This window comes from Lonchura striata, chromosome 21 (assembly GCF_050655825.1).
Source record: "Lonchura striata isolate lonStrDom1 chromosome 21, ASM5065582v1, whole genome shotgun sequence".
Taxonomy (NCBI): domain Eukaryota; kingdom Metazoa; phylum Chordata; class Aves; order Passeriformes; family Estrildidae; genus Lonchura; species Lonchura striata.
Window position 1 is genome coordinate 2,213,510 of NC_140723.1, and position 21,341 is coordinate 2,234,850.

General features: G+C 49.2%; 1 protein-coding gene across 1 annotated transcript; it reads left to right on the forward strand.

Moving 5' to 3' along the window:
- The first annotated feature begins 259 nt into the window (after positions 1–259).
- Positions 260–21,196, forward strand: VWA1 (von Willebrand factor A domain containing 1). The gene is made up of 7 exons (XM_021529846.3): positions 260–912; positions 5,573–6,136; positions 12,713–12,991; positions 14,467–14,739; positions 15,617–15,768; positions 16,959–17,076; positions 19,645–21,196. The coding sequence occupies exons 1-7, from the start codon at positions 840–842 to the stop codon at positions 19,692–19,694; spliced, it is 1,509 nt and encodes a 502-aa protein (XP_021385521.2). The 5' UTR covers positions 260–839; the 3' UTR covers positions 19,695–21,196.
- The last annotated feature ends 145 nt before the right edge of the window (positions 21,197–21,341 follow it).

A 21,341-nucleotide genomic window follows, 5' to 3' on the forward strand; every position in this document is an offset into this window, starting at 1 on the left:
CTACAACCTCAAATCGAATATAACACTTTCTTAAAAATCAAAATTTATTAACACACACGCACAAAAAAAAAATTCTAAAATTCTCAACATCCAAACCTCCAACTTCTCCCTGCCTTTTCCCACCTGGGCAGCAGCTCCTTCCTGCAAACTCTGCATGTTTTGGTGGCCCCAGCAGGGACCCAGGGGACCCAGGGGACACAGCCTCGAGTGTCCCCCAGCCCTGGGAGGGCCCCGCTGAGCAGCACCAGGGCCTGTGCAATGTTCCTCCCAGAAGATTAGCCAATATTCCCAGGGCAGGGCAGCTTCCCAGCCTTTTCTACTCTTTCTTTCCTTTATAAACGTGGTTTTCCTTCTTCCAGCTCATTCCAGACAGCAGAACTTTGGATTTTTCACAGCTTTTCTTACCTTTTTTTTTTTTTTTCTTTCCCTCTGGTTACTGGCCTGCTGCCAGCGCCTCGCAAGGCCAAAGTTTTATCTATCGGGATATATTTTTTCAAACCAAGCCCAGCTGCAACACAGACTAAATCCCCGCTCCTGGGGCGAGCTTAACTCGGCGGAGGAAGAGCAAGCAGGAGCTCTGCCTGCGCCTCTCCTCCAGCTATTGCTGTCAAGATGGATTTATGGCTTTAAAAGGAGTGGGGGGGAGGAAGGAAAAATTCCCTCCAGGAGCCAGAGCTCGCAGCAGAGCCCAGCAAAACACACGGCGAGCTGCGGGCATGGCAGTGGGACGGCGCTGGGAGCTGCTGGATCCGGACTATGACTGATCTGGGGTTTTTGGTGTGCCCCCACAGAGCCCAGGCGGTGGATTTGAGGTAGTTTGGCCAGGACCAGGCTCTGCTATGTTGGCCAAGGTGCTGCTTTCCCTTTTTCTGTGGCTGCGGTTCGCTGCGGGTCAGGACACACCTGAGCCAGGTGAGTGCCTGGAAAGGCAAAGCGTTCCTCTGGTGCTTCACCCCGTTCCATGCCTCCTGCTCTCCTCATAAAACCTTTGCAGAATAAAAACTGAGCCTAGGGTGCTGCTTTAGGTGTTGAGAAGTACTCGTGTGCAAGAAACAAACCAACCTGTCCGATTGCGGGAAGAAATTGCTTGGAAAGTAATTTTGTCGTGCTCGTTCCCAGTGGGGAAGAGGAAATTGCGCCAGAAATTTGCAGAGTTAAGAGAAATCCTGTGGAAAATCCTCGCTCCTGACTGCGGGCTGGAGCACGGGCAGTGAGAGAAGCCAAGGCGGTGTTTAACGCGGTGTTCTCTGCTCGTCTCTGTAACTCAATCACTTCAGCTTTCTCTCGGGTGCTGCTGGTGGAAATGGTGATGGGTCAGTCCTGGGCAGGGCTCACCCCCGCCGGGCTTGGAGCTGCCGCAGCTCGGTCTGTGCTGCCCTGTGCCCGGGATCCGAGCGGGCACGGTTCGGTGTCGGTGTCGGTGTGCCCGGGATCCGAGCGGGCACGGTTCGGTGTCGGTGTGCCCGGGATCCGAGCGGGCACGGTTCGGTGTCGGTGCCCCTGGGAGCTGCAACCCGCCGGGAAACCGGGGGAACATGGTGTGAGCCTGGCCAGGAGCCCTCAGACCGAGCAGCCCCGAGTGCCGGCGGCTGACAGCGCTGCTGGGCACCGAGAGGCCGGGCTGGGGCTCGGAGCCCTCACGGGCTCTGTCCCTCAGTGTCCCCCGGGCTCTGTCCTTCAATATCCCCTGGGGTCTGTCCCTCATTGTCCCACTGGGGCTTCGATCCCCTCACAGGGAGCTGGGTCTGTCCCTCAGTGTCCCCCGGGCTCTGTCCTTCAGTATCTCCTGGGGTCTGTCCCTCAGTGTCCCCCGGGGTCTCTCCTTCAATATCCCCTGGGGTCTGTCCCTCACGGGGAGCTGGCTTCTGTCCGTCAGTGTCCCGCTGGGGTCTGCCCTCACAGGGAGCTGGGTCTGTCCTTCAATATCCCCTGGGGTCTGTCCCTCATTGTCCCACTGGGGCTTCAATCCCCTCACAGGGAGCTGGGTCTGTCCCTCAGTGTCCCCTGGAGTCCATCCCTCAATGTCTCAGGGTGGCTTCTGTCCCTCAGTGTCCCACTGGGGCTCAGATCCCTCGCAGGGAGCTGGCTTCTGTCCCTCAGTGTCCCACTGGCTTCTGTCCCTCAGTTTCCTCTGCGGTCTGTCCCTCAGTGCCCCGCTGGGGTCTCAAGGAGCTGGGGTCTGTCCCTCACGGGGAGCTGACTTCTGTTCCTCAGTGTCCCAGGGTGGCTTCTCTCCCTCGTGTCCCACTGGGGCTCAGATCCCTCGCAGGGAGCTGGCTTCTGTCCCTCAGTGTGCCACTGGCTTCTGTCCCACAGTTTCCCCTGGGGTCTGTCCCTCAGTATCCCAGGCCAGAGTTCAGATCCCTTGCAGGGTGCTGGCTTATGTCCCTCAGTGTCCCACTGAGGTCTGTCCCTCAGTGTCCCACTGGGGTGTGTCCCTCGTGGGGAGCTGGATCCATCCCTCAGTGTCCTGCTGGGGCTCAGACCCCTCACAGGGAGCTGGGGTCTGTCCCTCAGTGTCTTGCTGTGATCTGTCCCTCAGTGTCCCACTGGGGTCTGTCCCTCGTGGGGAGCTGGATCCATCTCTCAGTGTCCTGCTCCTGGCATTGTCCCAGCACTCCAAGTCCACCCAGGCAGCAGCAGCTCCCATTGTCCCGCCGCCCTGCCACCCCGGCGCGTGTGGCATTTCCCAGCCCCGGCTCTGAACAATGCTCAGACCTTCAGGGGCTGTGACAAAGCCAGCCTGGCATTCCAGAAGGGTTGTGCCCTGCTCCAGAGGCAGTGTGTGGGCTTGGGATGAGCTGGGTTTGGGATGTGCTGGGTTTGGGATGAGCTCATTTAGGGATGAGCTGGTTTAGGGATGAGCTGGTTTAGGGATAGGCTGGGTTTGGGATAAACTTGAGTTTGAGATCAGCTGGGTTTGGGATAAGCTGGGTTTGGGATCAGCTGCTTTTGGCCTCTCCCCCAAGAGGGAATGACCCCTCTGGGCTGGAGATGCCCATCCCAGCCTGGCAGAGCTCCTGGCAGGGGCTGGTGCCTTGTCCAGAGGGTTTGTGATGCTGTGCCACAGTCACAGGGACAGGGACATTTTGGGATACCTGTCCAGAACCCTTTTCCTTGGGATTTGGCTGAATGTCAGTGACTGTGGCTGCATTCTCAGCCACAGCGGGCAAAGTGAGGAAGCTGCTGGGTGGCCACTGGGGCTTCCACACCTCAGGAATGACTGGGTTGTTCTGGACAATGGATTTTGGATTCCTGCACAAAGTCAAGGCAAGCCACGACCAATTCCCCCTTCCCTCTTTGGCTTCAGATTTGGATCTCAGCTGCACCCATGTAAAGTACGGCCTTTTGATGGTTTGGGCTTGGATAAATGGAATTTGATTGTTGTTTCCTGGGCTGGCATCAGCAGAAAATGACGGGGATGTTGCTGTTGTGAATGAAAAATTCAGACATGGCCCACCCAAGCACACTTTCTGGGGCACCCTGCCCTCACTGGTCTCTGAAGCACTGGCACAATTCTATGATCCCAGATACGTTGCTAAAACAGCAGAGAGAGTGAAACTCTTGGAAAATCACAAGAGGTGGCAGCACAGCTCCCCTCCTGCTGCTGGGATTTGCCTGAAGGGCCATTTCTCACCTCAGCTCTGTTTCATGGATGAGCTGGAACCCCTAAAGGCTTTTAACCACACAAGTATTTTGTGCTTGCTGGATGTCAGCCCTTCATCAGGCAGGTGACCTCCTCGTCTCCCATGGGATCTCTGAAGTGTAAAACCCCTCCTGGCTGGCTTGGGGGGAGAATTCTCTGCCAGGGAGAGGTGGTGCCTTCCTCCTCCTGCCTCTCACTGTGATCCAGAGGGGCCACAGGGAAGCTCAGCCCGTGCTCCTCAGCTCCCTCTCATAGCTGGACTTTTTTCCGAGCGGTGAGAGAAGACAAGGGTGGGATGTCAAACACGGTTAAGCCAGACAGGACATGATCCTTCTTGGCTGTAACTGAGCCCCAGCAGCTCCAAGGCTGTGTAAATCAGGCGTGTGGAGCGTGTTCAGCTCCCAGCTGAGAGCGTGGGGAGCTCCGCGAGCGGATGTCTCCTCTCAGCATCACGGGGAAGCCTGGCCAGCTGTTTTCCTCCTGGAGAAGCCAGCAGGCAGCCTTGTGTTCCCACAGTGACATTTTGCTCCCATATCAAGCCCTTGAAAACACTTCTGAGCGCAGTGCATTGAGCTGGCATCACCGAGGGGGTGACACGGGACCCCGCTGTGTGTCCCTGTCTCTCCCCAGGCTCCAGCAGAGCGCAGTGATCAGATCTGCCGCTATCCCTGGCAGTCCAGGAGGCAGGGAAGTGCTCACAGGTGCCCCTTTGCCTCCAAACCCCTCCTGAAAAGTGAGAAATCCTCATCTGGCACCTCGCCACGCCGTCTGAAGTGAGGGAAGCGCCTGAAAACAGCAGCTGCTTGCGTAAGCAGGGATTTGCTGGTAACAAACCTCTGCAGCCCCACCTCTGGCACGGATGGCGTGTTTGTGCTGGATGCAGGACAAGGAGCAAGAGGAAGGATGAGGGAATTGAAAGCCTGGACCTGCAGGGGAGGGTGATTTCAGTGTCTGGTGGCTTTCTGAGCCTTGCCACACTCCTGATGGGGGGAGAGCCTTTGTCTCGATTTTTAAAGTGGATTCTTTCTGCTGAACAGGAGGGATTTGTTTCCATCTCATGCAGGACTGAGTGTTACACGTGGGATGGTATTTGAATGAAGGAGAATTCTTCTTCTTCACCCACAGAGGGTCTCTTTTGCTCCAAAACACACCCCTGACCTTTAGCTGCTGGTTTTGTTAACCCGTTGTTGTTAACCAAGGCAGAACCCTGTGGTGTCAGACTGGGCCTTTCCCTAATTAACAGCAATGAGTGATGAGGAAAACCAGCATTTAAGGGATGGGAATACAGCCTGAAGCCATATCCCTCCGCTGTCACTCCATGCCCTCATGAACAGTCACTCCCAGGTAACTTGAACTTTCTCCATTCCTGAGTGCTCTCCCTGATCCCTCCTGTTGTTCCAGGAGATCCCTTGTGCCTCTGCCATCTCAGCCAGCACCTCTCCCCAAATCCTGGGGTTTGGCACAACACAACCAAGCTTCCCCAGCAGGTGCCTGTTGCAGGCACATTCTTCTTTCTCTCAGGAATTTTTCATAGAGGAGCACAGAGGGAAGAAAGAGAACACAATTTCTATTTCTGCTTCTTGTTTTCCCATGTGGAATGTGTTTGCAGAATTGTTTCCCTGGGGTGATTGCTTGGTTGGGTTCCTGGTGAGGATTGTTTGAGCTGATGGCCAATCCAACCCACCTGGGGCTGGGCTCTCAGAGAGGGAGTTGGGAGTTAGAAAAAATAGGTTTGTAGATTTAGTATCTCCTTTAAATAGTATATTAATGTTTTATAGTATAGTTATAATGAAGAAATCTTCAGGCTTCTGAATTGAGTCAGACATCAGCATTTCTTCCCACTGGGTTTGCCTGCATTTACAATAGGTGCCTGGTTTTGGGTTCACACCACTCCACTGATGCTGCTCCTTCTCTGTGCCTTGCCAGGTGCCCAGCCACCCATCTCCAGCGCAGAGGGGGACCTCCTCTTCCTGCTGGACAGCTCTGCCAGCGTCTCCCACTATGAGTTCTCCAAAGTCAAGGAATTCATGTGGGACCTTTTGCACCCTTTCACCTTTGGCCCTAGGGACGTCCAGATCAGCATCATCCACATCAGCACCACGCCCACCATGGAGTTCCCGTTTGACCAGTACCTGAGCAGTGGCACGGTGAGAAAAGCCATCAGGGACACGCGGCAGCTCATGGGTGACACCAACACGGGCAAAGCGCTGTCCTACGCCAAGGAAAAGCTCTTCAGCGGCGAGGCTGGGGCCCGGCCAGGCGTGCCCAAGGTGCTGGTGTGGGTGACGGATGGCTTCTCCACGGATGACATCTCCGAGCCCATGCAGCTGCTGAAGGACATGGGGGTGACCGTGTTCATCGTCAGCACCGGCCGCGGCAACTTCCTGGAGCTCTCGGCCGCTGCCAGCCAGCCCTCGGACAAACACCTGCACTTTGTGGATGTGGATGACCTGCCCATCATCACCAAGGAGCTCAGGGATGGCATCCTAGGTAGGCTGGCACTGGGAGGTGGCAGCAGGGCTGAGGGTGGGTGTAGCAGCGTGGGTTTAGGTGGTGGGTGCTGTTACCTATTCCCCAAAAAGCATCTCTGTCGCTACTGAGTAAGGAAGTGGTATAGACGCATGAAAAGTTTGGTTTGTACAACAACTTTAATATGAAAAACTCTTTTTGTTATAAACTGTTCTGATATATTTCACCTGATTGGCTAATTAACAAAACCATGTTTCTTATAAACAATCCTTGAGAGGAACAGGTAAACAGGAAGTAAGAAAAACATTACTTGTCAGTTGTTTATAATAACAAGCTACCATTGCTTTTCTACAACTCCTTAAACATCTCACAAGTCCACTGTGAGAAAACTTATCTGGTTTTCTCGCTCTCTGACCAGGCTGTCACATCTACACATCTCCTGTGGAAAAGCTGCTTGGGTGGAAATTTTTCCTGTGGAAAATTCAGGCAAAGCAGTCGAGTCCACACACGCCACACTCACCGTGGCTAGCTCGGCCAGGAGAGGCAGAAGGGCCTTTTGTATGATCCTGTTCCATCAAAGGTTTCTTCCAGCGTGCCGAAGGGAAATCAGGGACAAAAGACCTTGTGTGCACAAGGTTAAGTGTGGGGTGGCACAAAGGGCAGGGCAAAGAGCATTGCCCTACGGGGGAGAGGGGGCTGGCCACCACTATCAATGAGGGGACAGGGAAAGGACAAACCATGAGAATTTGGGACATACGGGCAAGGGAACAGGAGTGGTTCGTGCTGTGGTGCGAGACTCCATGGGGAAGCCTTTTCTTTCAGCCCAAGTGGGGAAAACTCTATGATAAATTCTTCCAAGGCAATGCCCTGGGGATTTCCCTGAGGGGGAAGGATTCAGAGGGTTCCACAGGTGGGTTCGTGTTTGGCTTTGTGGGGTGGGCAGTGGGAGAATGCCCCAAATCTCACGCTCATCCCGACCCCAAAGCGCTGCCCTGGAAAATTGTGGGGTTTGCCCACCATGCTGCAGGTCCAAGTATAAAACAAGGCTTCTAGGAGGTCTGGGACAAATATTTACCCTTGGAATATTTGAGTGAGTGGGACAGATTCCCTTAGGTGAGATGAACTTGTGTTTGTGAGGAGTTCAGCTGGGAATGAGGAACTTGGGCAGCAAAATATCTGAATTCCTTAAAACCCCACAAGCCTTTGAAATGAGTCATGCAGGTCAGGCATCTGCACAAGCCAGGCAGAGCACAAAAATGCCCCCACCTGCACAGGTTGATAACCAAAGTTTTCCCAAACAGGAATGATTTCACCTCAGGAAAATTATGGACACAAAGCGCCTGAGCACTCGAGTTGATTTTCACACTCAGGGTTATTTTTTTTTTTTTCCTCTCAAACATTGTCTGTCTCTGTGCCAGCTGATGGAGGAACATGAACGTGTTGAACACATCCAAAATGGGATGTGTGTCCCTGGCAAGGATTTGGTCCTGTCAGCTCCCTCCAACTCTTATTTAGGATACATCTGATTCCTTAAATACACCATTGAGGGCTGAGACCTCCAACTCCTGCAGTTGTTCTTTTACAAACTGCAGTTAAGGATGGTGCCTGCTGTCAGCATTGAGACTATAGGAAAGGAATGTTTTTCTACCATAAATCCCCTGTTCTAACGTGTTCCACATCTGCCAGATCCATGGCCTGACTTGGCCAGCACAACCTTTGGAAGAACAGCCCAGCCCTGCCTCAGCAGGCCAAGTGTTACCTCTGTGTTCCTTGTGGGGCTGAAGTGGTGGCTTTGGTGCCCCAGTAACCCTTTCCACAGAATCCTCTGTGTGTGGCAATTCCTTCCTGTTCCCAATCACAATCATTAAAACAAACAAAACAAAACAAGGACTGTGTTCTCCCTCAAACACCCAAATCTCTCCCATGTGAGAACTGGGTCTCCTCCTTCTGCCCCAGCCACCCCACAGACCTCCAGGTATTTTGTTTGAGTGCATCCTGACAAGATAGCATCTCAAAAATTAGAAATCTGCAGCACAGGAGATCATAAAATCTGCAGAGGTCACAGCTGCTGTGCCTGAGGACAGCACTCTGTGAATCCAGCAAGCCTAAAACCTCCTGGGCTGGGATTTTGATGCAAGGTGAGATTCCCACACGAATCCAGGGGCTGCAAAGTGCCAGATTTTGGTCACATCACCTGATTTCACCTTAAAAAAAACCACACTTAAGTCCACTGCTCCCTCCTGGGATGGCAGGGACAGACAGCATCGTGGCAGGCAGGAATTAATCAGGCCTTTCCAAATCTGGTTTAAACCAGACCGGTTTAATTATCACTTATCTTCATCTCCTGTTAAAAACAAAAAAACAAAAAAAAAAAAAAAAAAAGAAAAAGAAAAAAACCCCAAAGAAACAGTGGAGGCTTTTGGAGAGGCACAAACAAGCTTTGTCAAGAGCTGCTCTCCTCCTTCCATCTCCTCTCCAGGAATGGGGTGTTCCCTGCCTGCTCCACACATATTCCAAGCCAAGGCTTCCTGCCAAGCTGCTGCAGCCTCAGGTGGGCTGAGGAGCCTCAGCCTCCACAGGGAGACACTCCTGGGACGTGGTGGAGCTGAAAGGGTCCCCGAGCTGCTGCTGTGCCCTGTGAGGGCTGCAGGACAGGGGCTGTGCGTGCCTGGGGGTCTGCAGTGCCTCTTTTCCCTCGGCCCCTGCAGGAATTCTGCGGAATGCAGCTCCCTGCCAGCCTGGCCGTGGCACAGCTGGCTCCTGGCGGGCACCTCCGCCCTTCCCAGAGGGAAGGGAAGGTTCTCAGGCTGTGCAGGAGCTCAGGTTCTTGCTGTTGGATCTCAGATGTGCCCAAAATGTGGCAGTCTGGTGCTGTCCTGCTGGGGAAGGACCCTCAGTGTTGTGAAAGCAAGGCATTCCTCGGAGGTGACATCAGGCCCTGTGCCTGCAGCCACTTGCTCTGTGCTCAGCCCAGTGAAGCTGAGCCTGCTGGCTCCTTCCAGCCTTTGGCACAGCTCCTGAGCCAGCCTCTGCAGGAGCCTGCGTGCCCAGCAGGCCCTGAGCACCACCACAACCCACACGTGCCCAGGGCAGCGCATTTCTGACCCAAAAGCAGGTCCTGGAGAAGGCTCCGAGTGCTCTGATGGCCTCACCTGGCACTGAGCCCAAGCAGGTGAGCACATCTCAGACCCTGCAGCTGCAGAAGAGCTGTCCCCCCTCCCAGGATCAGACCCTTTCCCCACTCCCATCAAAGCAGGGAAAGGAAGGAGAAGTGGTTTGTCCCAAATCCCAGCTGCAGCTTCTCAGAGCCAGGTTAGCACAAGTTCTCCTGCCTGCCTGCATTTCTTGCCCTCATCATGAAACCAGCAGCATTCCTGCAACTCTGACCCTGATCTCTCCAGAGCTCGTGGCTGCAGAGCAGTGCCTGGAGTCACCAAAAGGCAGGAGGGGGAGGGAAAGTGTCACCAGCTGAGTGTCACTAGGCAGGCACTAACTGAGTCTAGTACAGGACATTAATTATTAATTATTATTAATTATTATTAAATATTGCTGCTTCCCTCTGGGAACAGAGGGGCTGGGAAACACATTGTGTGTTGGATTAAGCCCTTTCCTGACCCAGAGATGGGGCAACTGAGAGGTGTTTGAAAAACTTTTATTTTATTTGCAGTCTCATGTGAAGGGTGAAATACAGATGTTATAATTCACATATAACACATACATATATACACCATATATATGACACAATACAGATGTTCTAATTCATGCTGCTCCAATCAGAAGTTAGTTATTTCTTCATTATAGTACATTATAAGTGTTTATTGGCTTATTAGTTTTAGCTACACTATGTTGGAAATGTTTTAAAGCCAGTCATCTAAAATTACCCCTCGTGGGTCTGACTGCAATGCATCTTTCATAATTCCATTTCTCCAGAATATCTAATCTTTGTTTGCAAGGCCATCCTTTCAAACTTCCATTTCTCTCCCAACAATGTCTGTCCTATTCCATGGCATTTCTAAATCGGCATTTCTTCTCTCAAGGTTTGCACACAGATGCGTGAGCCTTCTGTCAGGCTTGGAGAATTCCCTACAAATCCATTTCTCACAATTGTGGGCATTTATTCATTTCTTTTCTGTGCTTTATTGCCCTCTTTGTGTGCTGAAGCCTCCTGGGCCCTGGCAACAAGGGGCAGAGCTGTTGGCTGTGGGTTTCCTGCCCCCTGTCCTTTGATCTGCCCCCTTTATTCACAGTGTCCCTGCCTCCAGGCTCACTTATTTCCATTCCCTGAGCTCTTGGCAGGATTTTTGGCAGCGCTGAGCCCTTTCCTGTGCTCCCTGTTCCTTCGTGGCTTGGCCCCCGGTGTTTTGTGGGGCTCACAGAAGGGTGCAGTGCCCCAGGACTCCTGAGTGGGTGGAGTGGGATGCCTGGGATGGGATGGGATGGGATGGGATGGGATGGGATGGGATGGGATGGGATGGGATGGGATGGGATGGAATGGGAGCAGGGAAATGTTGCTGCCTGCCTGGGACAGCCAGGGAACAGCTCAGAGGAAAAACTGAGGCTGTTTTATTTGGTACAGAGGAGTTGGCAGGGCTCGGAGCAGCTCGGAGGCGGAGAGCTGATCCTCTCCGGGCTAAAGGACGAGTCTGGGAGTGCAAAGCAACCCCAGCTTGCAGGTTTGGGAGGGATTTTGTGCCTCCCTTCACCTCTGTGCAGTGGTGAGAACTACCAGAGTGCTCTGTGAGTGCTTGAGCATGAGCTGGAAGGTTCTTGATAAGGATTTAGGGGCACTTCAAGGCTCGGGGTGCTCTTAACAATCCTTTAAAAATAGAAGAGATCTCCAGTGTGCCTATGCCACTTCCCTGGAGCTAGAAACAAAGCCCTGTGTGTTTGTGCCCCTCTGGAAGCCCAGAGAACAGTGGAATTCTGCCCAAAATGGGCTCAGAAGGGTCAAGGAGCAGAAAGAGCTGGGGGAGCTGCCCAGCAGCACCAGAGGGATTTTGTGCCTGGCATTGGTGCTTGGAGCTCTGTTGCCCTGATTTTTTTAAAGTGTTAAGTTTTCTTTTATAGTTCTTTCTTTCTTTTTAAAGTTCTTATAAAACTTCTTTAGCCTTCTGATAATGTTTACGTCTTTCTCCTAGAGCTCTTACGCACTGTTCACGTAAACAACTATTGTTTTGCATTCTTTGTGAAAAGAAAGAATTAATAGTCTGTTGGTTTAACCAGTGTGGTTCGAGAGGTGGCAATTCCATCCTCCAATCCACTGCCACTTTTAGAATTCTATATATTACAAGGTCAGCAATAAAATTAACTTTTTTTGCCCTCTCTTAATCTCACCGAACTTCTCTGTACTGATTTCGTGTCCAACAGTGACAGAAGGTAGCAGGAGTGAGCCTCGAGGAGAAGCAGGGGCAGGGAGAGGTGAGGTGGCACAAGGGGGGCTCTGAGTGCTGAATGTCACCAAACAAGGGAGCTCTGTGAGCCCTGCAGGGAGTGACCTCAGCTGGGCCGGGTTCAGCTGCCTGAGCAGAGCTGGGCACTCCCCTGTGCAAACCCAGGGCACTGGGAATATCCCCCTGTCTGCTCTGGGCTGTCCTGACCCCCAGGGCAGCTCTGACTTTCACCCTCACTCATGGAGAAATCTTCCAAAGCCTCAAGATAAACCAGAAACCACAAAAGTGTGAAATAGATTGGAGAGATTGTAGAGAATATATCACATGGATGAGAAATTCAGGTTTTAGGGTGTTAGAGATGGATACAAGATGGAGGATACAGGGTGTTGTCTTGAGTTCCTTTCTTCTTTCTTCTTCATCCTTTTTCTTCTTGGGTTTGGGTGGTATCTTGTAATTGGGCAGAAAAATCCGCATTGTGGGTCTTCAGGGGTCAGTTATTGGGTTAGAAAGGGAAATAATTTAGGTGTCACTTCTTAATTGGGTAGATCAGTTTTTGATTAGGCTTAAAAGGCCTTGTAACATGAGGTTGTTGCCATTTTTGTGCTGTTTTTCCTGCACACAGAGTCTGGTGCAGACAGAGTGCTGAAGTTTTGATGAGGTAACAATAAACAGAAGCTGAAGACCCAAAAAGTCCAATTTGTGTCTGCTTTTCCTGGCACAGAACTGCCCCAGGAGGGTCTCTGGTTCTGGCACAGAACTGCCCCAGGAGGGTCTCTGGTTCAGACACAGAGCTGCCCCAGGAGGGTCTCTGGTTCTGACACAGAACTGCCCCAGGAGGGTCTCTGGTTCTGGCACAGGAGGGTCTCCCCTGCCAGGGCAGCCCCCAGGGAGGTGCCCACCTTGGGGCTCACAAACTCACACTCCCCACTTGCTGCCCGTTCTCCCTGGCACGGGGCACTGGCACAGACAGGCAGAAATGGAGCTCTGGGCTGAGTCCTGTACAGGAATTTTGGTGCTTTGGTTTCACTGATTTTCTCGGGGAAATGAATTTGGAGAGAATTCATTCTCCACACTGGGTTAGAGATCTAGGCTAGGTGCTTGAGGGAAATAGAACTATAAGATACATAACAACAGCTCGCGTCATGCTTTTGCTGTCCTGCAGCAGCAGGTGCCAGCAGTGATTTCTGTCCCCTTGTCCCCCTCGCAGGTGTCATGCGAGCCACGCGGCTCCACGCCACGGACGTCACCTCCAGCAGCTTCCGCCTGGTGTGGCCCAGGCTCCTGTCGCAGGACAGCGGCTACTACAGCCTGGAGTACGGCCCCAGCGCTGAGCCAGCCCGGAGGAGCACCCAGCAGCTGCCCGCGGCCCTGGGCAGCCTCGTGCTCAGCCACCTGGCTCCAGAAACCACCTACGAGGTGGCTCTGACCCCCGAATCCAACGTGCACTACTTCCCCACCCAGACCACCAGCGTCACCACGCTGCCAGGTAACGGGGGGCCTGGGTGAAAGAGAGGTTCACTTCAGCAAACATTCAAAAGGTGACTGTATCGTGAAAGAAATATCTGCCATGAGACAAGGGGCATAGGGAAACATAAAGCTTTAGAGCTTCCTGCATAAAAGGCAGTAGCAGGGAAAGCCAGGGAATGTATAGAACCCAGACAAAGGCCTGCCTTGTCTCTGGAAAGAAAAATACCCAGAGAAGGAGACCCCTCTAATCTTCAATCATGTCAAGACTGACAGACATACTCAGATAAGACCCCAAAAGACCAAAAGCTCATGTGCAAAGGGGAAAAGTTCAAAAGTTCAATCCAGAGGAAGACTATGACCTTCAGCCTCAGAGACCACCAGATACCCCCGTGAGACCACCACAGCGAACCATGCATGCCCAGAAAGGCATGGACCTATTTAGCATGAGAGGGGAGGACAGGCCAGGGGTTAAATATGCATAAAAAAGTTGTGTAATGTATTGCATATGGAACACCTTTGTGAATAAAGATGTGGGACAGACGGCAGCTCGGGGCACAAGTTTTTGGAGAGCTTCATGGGGTCAAGGAGATGATCCCTGCCTCCTACCTGGGGCTGCAGGTGAAGATAAGAGGATGCTGGAATGACCTAAGGGAAATCTGTGTTAGACGGGGAAAAACTCGGAGCAGGATCAGCCTCCCTGTGCAGAAAATAACTCAGATTTATGCTGGGGAGCAGCCTGAAAAAAGGGGGCAGACTGAAAACCTGGGCTGGGCTGGCAAAGTCAAGGTGGACTTGTACACAGTTAATTTTCTGCATGGAAGAACTGTTCTGGCTGAAAGGTAGAGAAACCTGTTGCTGTTGGACATGAAATGAGTACACAGAAGCTTGGTAAGTTCAAAAGAGGATAAGACCCAGTTTTATTCAAACATTTGGTATTTATAGAATTCCAAAGGTGACCGTGGGTTGGAGGATGGAATTACCACCTCTCCAACCACACTGCTCCAAAGATCCATCAATCATTTCTCTCCACCTACAGAAAATCATGTAAACTACTCTATTTATACACGAAATTGTGTAGGAACTCTAACCCTGAAATATGTAAACATTATCAGAAGGCTAAAGAATTTTTATGAGACCTTTAAAACTTTCAAAAGAACTATAAAAGAAAACTTAACCCTTTTGAAAAATCAGAGCAACAGAAACCCTTTTCTTTGGGCTGAGCAGTGTGATGAGTATCAACATCTGCTTGCTGGGTTGATTTTAATTCCAGCGGGTTGATTTTAATTCTTTGCAGGGCTGATTTTAATTCCACTGGGTTGATTTTAATTCTTTGCTGGGCTGATTTAAATTCCACTGGGTTGATTTTAATTCTTTGCTGGGCTGATTTTAATTCCACTGGGTTGATTTTAATTCCACACCCTTGAAGCCCACTATGATGCAGGTCAATAATGCTCATTAAATCCTCATTTTCACCTCTCTCTCCATTGCTTCCAGAGGAAATCAGCCCAGTTCAGGTTCTCATCTCGGACTCTGGGCCTCGCAGCTTCCACGTCAGCTGGGCTCCAGTGCTGGACAGCGTGGCCAGCTACCAGGTGCTGTACGGGCCCCTCCCAGGGAACTCAGTCAAGGTGCTGCAGGTGGATGGGAGGCACAACAGCACCGTGGTGAAGCACCTGGCACCCAACACCACCTACCTGGTGACAGTGACTGCAATCTATAGATCTGGCAAGGAGAAATCCCTGTCAGCCAAGGCCTGCACGCAGGAAGGTGAGCGAGGGCGAGTGGCAGCACAAGGGAGTGTCCCCAGAGGGTCACCTGCCATGGGGTGATGCCACAGGACTCAGAATGCAGTGCCTGGGGTGGGGAAGCTGCAGGAGCAGCTCTGGATGTGTAGCAGATGTGTCAGGGCTGGGAGAGAGTCACACACAGAGTGCCAGCTGTTAAATGGGCATGGCCGAGCTGCTGGCACCCCTGCAGATCCCTAAAGAAAGCAAGGTGCCTCTCCCTCCCTTCTGACTCCTCTGGGCTTGTTCTTGGGGTGATTTGATGAAGTTAAGAAGTTAATGAGCAGAAACTTGTGCTCTGTGAAGAATTACCTGTGAGGATATTGCAGGAGGCAAAGTCTGGCTCTTATCAGGACTCAGGAGTGAGGAGGAGCTCAGGGGATGACAGAGCTGAGGGTGTGGGAGGTGACTGCCAGTGAAATAAAGACTTTTATGCTTGTACGAGGGCAAAGTTAAGAACTAATTAGTGTGAGCGAGCTCAGAATTCACAGAATGCCCAGGTTGGAAGAGACCTTTAAGATCATTGAGTCCAACCCAGCCCCAACACCTCAACTCAAGCCTGGCACCCAGTGCCACATCCAGGCTTTGTTAGACACACCCAGGGCTGGCAACTCCACCACCTCCCTGGGCAGGGAGAACTTTATCCCCCTTTCCGTAAAAAACTTTATCACCCTTCCTATAAAAAACTATTTCCCCACATCCAACCTCTGTTTCCCTCGGTGCTGTGCCCTCCGAGCCCCTTCAGCGGGGAGATGCAGAGTGATTCCACCTCTGCACCCAAGGCTCTCCAGCATCCCCCGGGAGGAGCAGGGACCACTCCGCAACAACGCCCGGCACTAGAACGGATTTTCTCCCCGCAGAGGGCTCCAGGGTGAGGCACCTCCGCTTTGAGGAGGTGGGCGCCGACAGCCTGCGAGCCTCCTGGGACCCCGCCGAGGGCGCCGTGCGCGGGTACCGGGTGCGCTGCCGGCGGCGGAGCGGCCGCTCGTCCGCGCTCAGCGTGGCCGCGCAGGTGGGTGCGCAGAGCGCCGGGCGCCGCCGGCTTCCGCGGCGTTTGCCCGCGGGAAAACGCGGTGACATGGAAATGCAGGCAAAGCTGCGGTGTTGCGGGGAGGGAGAGTCTGCTCGTTATGGATATATATATAATATATAATATATAATATATAATATATAATATATAATATATAATATATAATATATAATATATTATATATATAATATAATATATAATATATAATATATAATATATAATATATAATATATAATATATAATATATAATATATAATATATAATATATAATATATAATATATAATATATAATATATAATATATGATACATGATACATGATATATGATATATGATATATTATCTATTATATATAATATATATTATCTATTATATATAATATATATTATCTATTATATATAATATATATTATCTATTATATATAATATATCATATATCATATATCATGTATCATGTATCATATATTATATATTATATATTATATATTATATATTATATATTATATATTATATATTATATATTATATATTATATATTATATATTATATATTATATATTATATAGATATAAGATATTATATAGTAGATATTATATACTCTATACTCTATATACTCTATACTCTATACTCTATACTATATATTATATATTATATTATATCTATTATATATAATAGATATTATAGCTATTATACATATTATATTATATTATATTATATTATATTATATTATATTATATTATATTATATTATATTATATTATATTATATTATATTATATTATATTATACATATATTATATATTGTATATAATATATATATAAAATATTATATATCTTATATATATTATATCTATTATATATATCATAATTGTGGCTTTTCGCAAATATTAAAATGGATTTTATATCCATGTAAAGTGTTAGTGTTAAAGTAACTTTGTTAGAGAGTTTTATTACTGTTGCTAATTAACCTCAGTGCAATAGCTGATATAAGATACATAATATTGCTTTTGTCAATGTTAAAATGTAGAGTTCTATATTGTCCTTTATTCAACTTCTTCCCATTTTTGCTCCGTGGTTCTTGTCTCCCATTGTCCTTTATGAATTTTTCCCATTTTTGCTCCGTGGTTCTCGTCTCCCCTTGTCCCTTATTGAACATTTGTCATTTCCCTCGTTCTGCAGGTGCACAGCGTGCTGCTCAGCGACCTGCCCCGGGGCAGCAGCGGCAGCGTGTGCGTGCAGCCCGTGTACAGCCACCGGCCCGGCAGCACGCTCTGCCGCACCGTGCGCAGGCAGCCAGGTGAGCCCGGGCCAGCCAGGTGAGCTCAGGGCAGCCAGGTGAGCTCGGGGCAGCCAGGTGAGCTCAGCCAGGTGAGCTCGGGGCAGCCAGGTGAGCCCGGGGCAGCCAGGTGAGCTCAGCCAGGTGAGCTCAGCCAGGTGAGCTCGGGGCAGGCAGGTGAGCTCAGCCAGGTGAGCTCGGGGCAGCCAGGTGAGCCCGGGGCAGCCAGGTGAGCTCGGGCCAGGTGAGCTTGGGGCAGCCAGGTGAGCTCAGGGCACCCTGGTGAGCTCGGGGCAGCCAGGTGGAGCCATCAGTGGCAGCAGCTGGGTGTTGGTTGTTGTAAAGCTGTTTGTTCCATGAGTACATCAGCCTTGGAGAGGTCAGAGTGTTTAAGTCCGTGCTAAAAGCTTTTTGGAATTGATGCCTTGTGAAAGCTGCCCTAGGACAGTGACTGGACAGAGCTAAAGAATAAATCTGGGATTTATTAAAGGATCTCAATGGATCCACCTCGGGCAGCACAAGGGCCCAGCCAGGGCTGCACCCAAGATGAACCAAAATGGGCCCAAAAAATGGATGGTTGGTCACAAAATGATCAGTTCTGCTCCATTGGCACCTTGGAGTTCATTGTCCCATTCCAGCTCCAGCCCAGGCAGTCCCACCCTGCTTGTTTTCCTCTCTCCAGCCCACGCTGTTGGTGCTGCTGGGCTGAGATTTGGATAATTTGTCCTTGGTGCCCAGCTGGAGCAGGAATTGTTTTGTCTCTGCTCTGTGCAGAGAGCTCAGCATCCCCTCGTGGGAAGCTCAGAGCCACACACTAAAGCAGCTCAGAATGTGAAAAATAGAAAAGTTAAACCTGAGATATCTGACCAGAATCTGAAAAATAGAAAAGCCAAAACCTGAGGTATCAGCACAGAGTCCCAGTGTTCCCAGCAGAAGCAGTAGCAGCTAGCAGAAGCTACTATCACTTCTTTTGCACCCCAATACAGGGGGATTTTATTCATAAATCACCCAATCAGCTAAAACCATGATTATAAAGCATTTTTCGTACACCTGTCTGAGCTTAATTCCATTGTGGGAAAGTGTAGTGTCAGTTCTTACACAAAATCTACGAATACAGTTCCATCTGTTCTATCCAGAAATCTAAGCAATGTCCTGCTATGTCTTCATAAAGTCTGGGGCTAGGTTAATTTTGTGAAAAGTAACACTACTGAACTTTAAGCTAAGCTTTAGGGCTTTTACTAGCTAACACAGTCTCTTAAGGCACTTAAGATATATTTCTACTTACTTAAAACGTACACTCCTACTGTTTGGCTCAATATATTTCAGTTTTTCTAAAGGTTCCAATTCAAATCCTGCATTCCTTTCTCTCTCTGAGGAGTTTCTGCTTCATGCATTCCAAAATGCCCAGAGGAGCCCCTCAGGGCTGGGACATCCTGTGCTCATCACCGCCCTTGTTTCGCCACGGGGACTGATCAAAATTGGGCTCTTCCCCCGTTTTTAGGAGTAAAACTCCTCCTAGTGGAGTTTATTGCAGGCAGGAGGAAGAAGAGTACAGTGAAAATCCTGGAGCTGCTTTGGGATAACAAGGGTGGAACGCTGCTAAAAGTGCTCTTTAAAATATATAGTTATATATAAAGATAGAGAGTTATATATTTAAACTTTTAAAGATATATAAGATACAGAGTTATAGCTTTAAAAGTCTTAGAGTTATATATTTATACAAACTATTACAAACTATATATATAGTTATATATAACTGTATATATAGAGATACATATTTAAACTGTTTAAACTATATTTAAAGTTATATAAGATATAGAGTTATATCTTTAAAAGTCTTTTGAAGCCTTGGTTGCCCTTCATTTTCCAATGTGGCAGGGCACGGGTAGCAATTGAAGCCATTTATAAAGACACAACACTTTTTCCTTCCTTCTGCTGCCCAGGAACCACTTTCTGTCATGGGCATTGAAAGGTCCCTGATAGGATGGAGTAAAACTGAACAGAAGCTACTGAAGAGAAAAGCTCATTTTTCCCATCTAGGGGCTGCAGTGAGAGCAAAAATACAGGATTAAAGCACATGAGACTCCATTTTCTTCATGGTGGAAAAATCTTTTTTTTATTATTCTTATTATTCAGTTTTCCAGACCTCCTGTGGGACTCCAGTTGGTTGGTAATTTTCTTGCCAATTACATTATTGATTAGTAGAAGTTGTCGCGCTGTATGGATTGGTCACTCAAACTCTCAGTGTCTACACGCTGGGAAGGTTGTTGATGAAAAAATAGTTTTCATTTTTCTATCTAACAGTGTAAAACCACTTTATACGGGTGCTAAGTTGTTTTTGACCCAGGAACAGATTGTTTTGTTGATGAGCTGTTTACACCAGGGTTGCTTTCACGTGGGAACTTGCAAAATGCTAGCTTGGCTTAGAAGAAATGACAGTGCAGGCAGAGAAGGCCTGATTTTATGAGGCTTTTTTTATCATTTTTGTACCTTACAGAAACATAAAAATTCCCCCAGGGGTGAGATGTGTGGCTCAGACTGGAGAACGGGTGGCTAAAGCTGACATTTCCATTCCTTGTGTCCTTCCAGCTACAGAGGCCCAAGGATACGGGCACGGAGAGCGGCACCGACTGCAGTGAGCTGAGCCAAGGTGCAGAGTGCACAAGGATTTGGACAAAAAGGAGCAATCGGGGAGGAACAACCTCACCTCCAGCCTGTGCTGTCCCTTGAGCTGCCCTGCTTGTCCAGCCTGTCCCCAGCCAAGCTCTCCCAGGGCTAAAAGGCTTGGCCCGGCTGGCTGGAGCAACCAAAGTGACTAAAAATGCCAAATCTGTCCCAAATTGCATAGAAACACCAGTAACAAACAGAAGGCCAAGTGGTGGATCCTCACTATTGCTTGCTTGCTGCCTGCTATTTATTCAAGGTCGGTCCAGATTTATTTTTTTTGCAGCTTATGAGCACATTCAGGACTTGGCTGCTCATCTCAGAGAAAGATTCCACGTGGCCAGATCCACTCCTGCTGCCGACAGCCAGGGAACCTGGAGGGTGAGAGAGCAGCAACCCCAAAATCCTGGGGAGGTGCTTCCCCAGCAGGACCCTCCAGGGCTCTCAGCTGAGCTCCAGGAGGAGCTGAGAGTCCCCAAAAGCCAGGCAGGACCATCTAAAGCACTCGTTTTTGTTTCTGTGGTCCTGCCTGGATCATTGCTCTGGCATTCCTGCAACTCCTTTTCACCAAATGGCAGCGTTGCTGTCCTCATGGAGATTCATTAGCCTGTTCTGTGGCTAATTGCAGGCAATAAATCTCCAGCACTATCATTCCTCTGCACTCTGAACATACGCAGCACTTCTCTGGTGTCTTGTCTTGGGCTTCCACCCAGGGCTAAGCTTGAGCTACACTTAAAAATCAGGGTTTTTAAGGGAGAAAAGTAAATCTGATTATTTCCCTTTGCCCCTAAGCTTGAACTCGCTGTCTCTAAGCTACTCTGGAAAGGGGATCTGGGAAAAAAAAAAAAAAAAAAAAGACAAATTAATTATAAATACCTAGTGACCAAGCAAATGGTTTCAAAGTTCAGGGCTTAGGGCTGTAAAGAAATGTAGATATTTCTCTGCTAAACCCCAGCATCAGTGGGAACACCCTCCCTCAGTAACTCTTGCTGTATTTTAAATTTATTGCTTATTTGTCCTACAAGTGGAACTTGGTTTTGTAGCAGTGCTGTTTGTTGGAGAGCCCCGTGCAGCCTCACAAACCCTTCTTAAAACAGCTCCTTTTGGGGCTGAGAGGAACTTTTATCCCTGCCTTTGTCTCCTTGAGAGCTGAATCCTTCACCTCCTCTCTGGAGCATTTTTCCTTGGGCTGCCTTGTTCGGGAGAGAAGGGAGGTGAGTCATTCATTAACTCTGTAAAGAGATTTTTCACATGATTTGTGCCCTCCTTTGGAATGTGCATTTGTGACTGGTTAATCTGAGTGCTGAAGGGATCACAAAGCCCCTGCTCATGCAATAAGATGGTTTTGTTTCTTCTTGCTGTAGGACAGAAATTAAGTTTGCACAACTCCCTGCGTAGTTTATTAATACATTAATTTTCATCCCCCCTCCCCAGTTGTAACACACCCTTTTGAAGACAATTAAATATAAATACAAGAGCTACTGAATGGTTCCTTTGTGTTTGGTGGCAAATTTGTGTGGTTTTTTTGTGGGTTTTTTTTTTTTTTTTTTTTTTTTTTTTTTTTTTTGTGGAATTGTGCATTTTGTTCCAAGGATTGAAAAGCTGGCATTGATAGAATCATA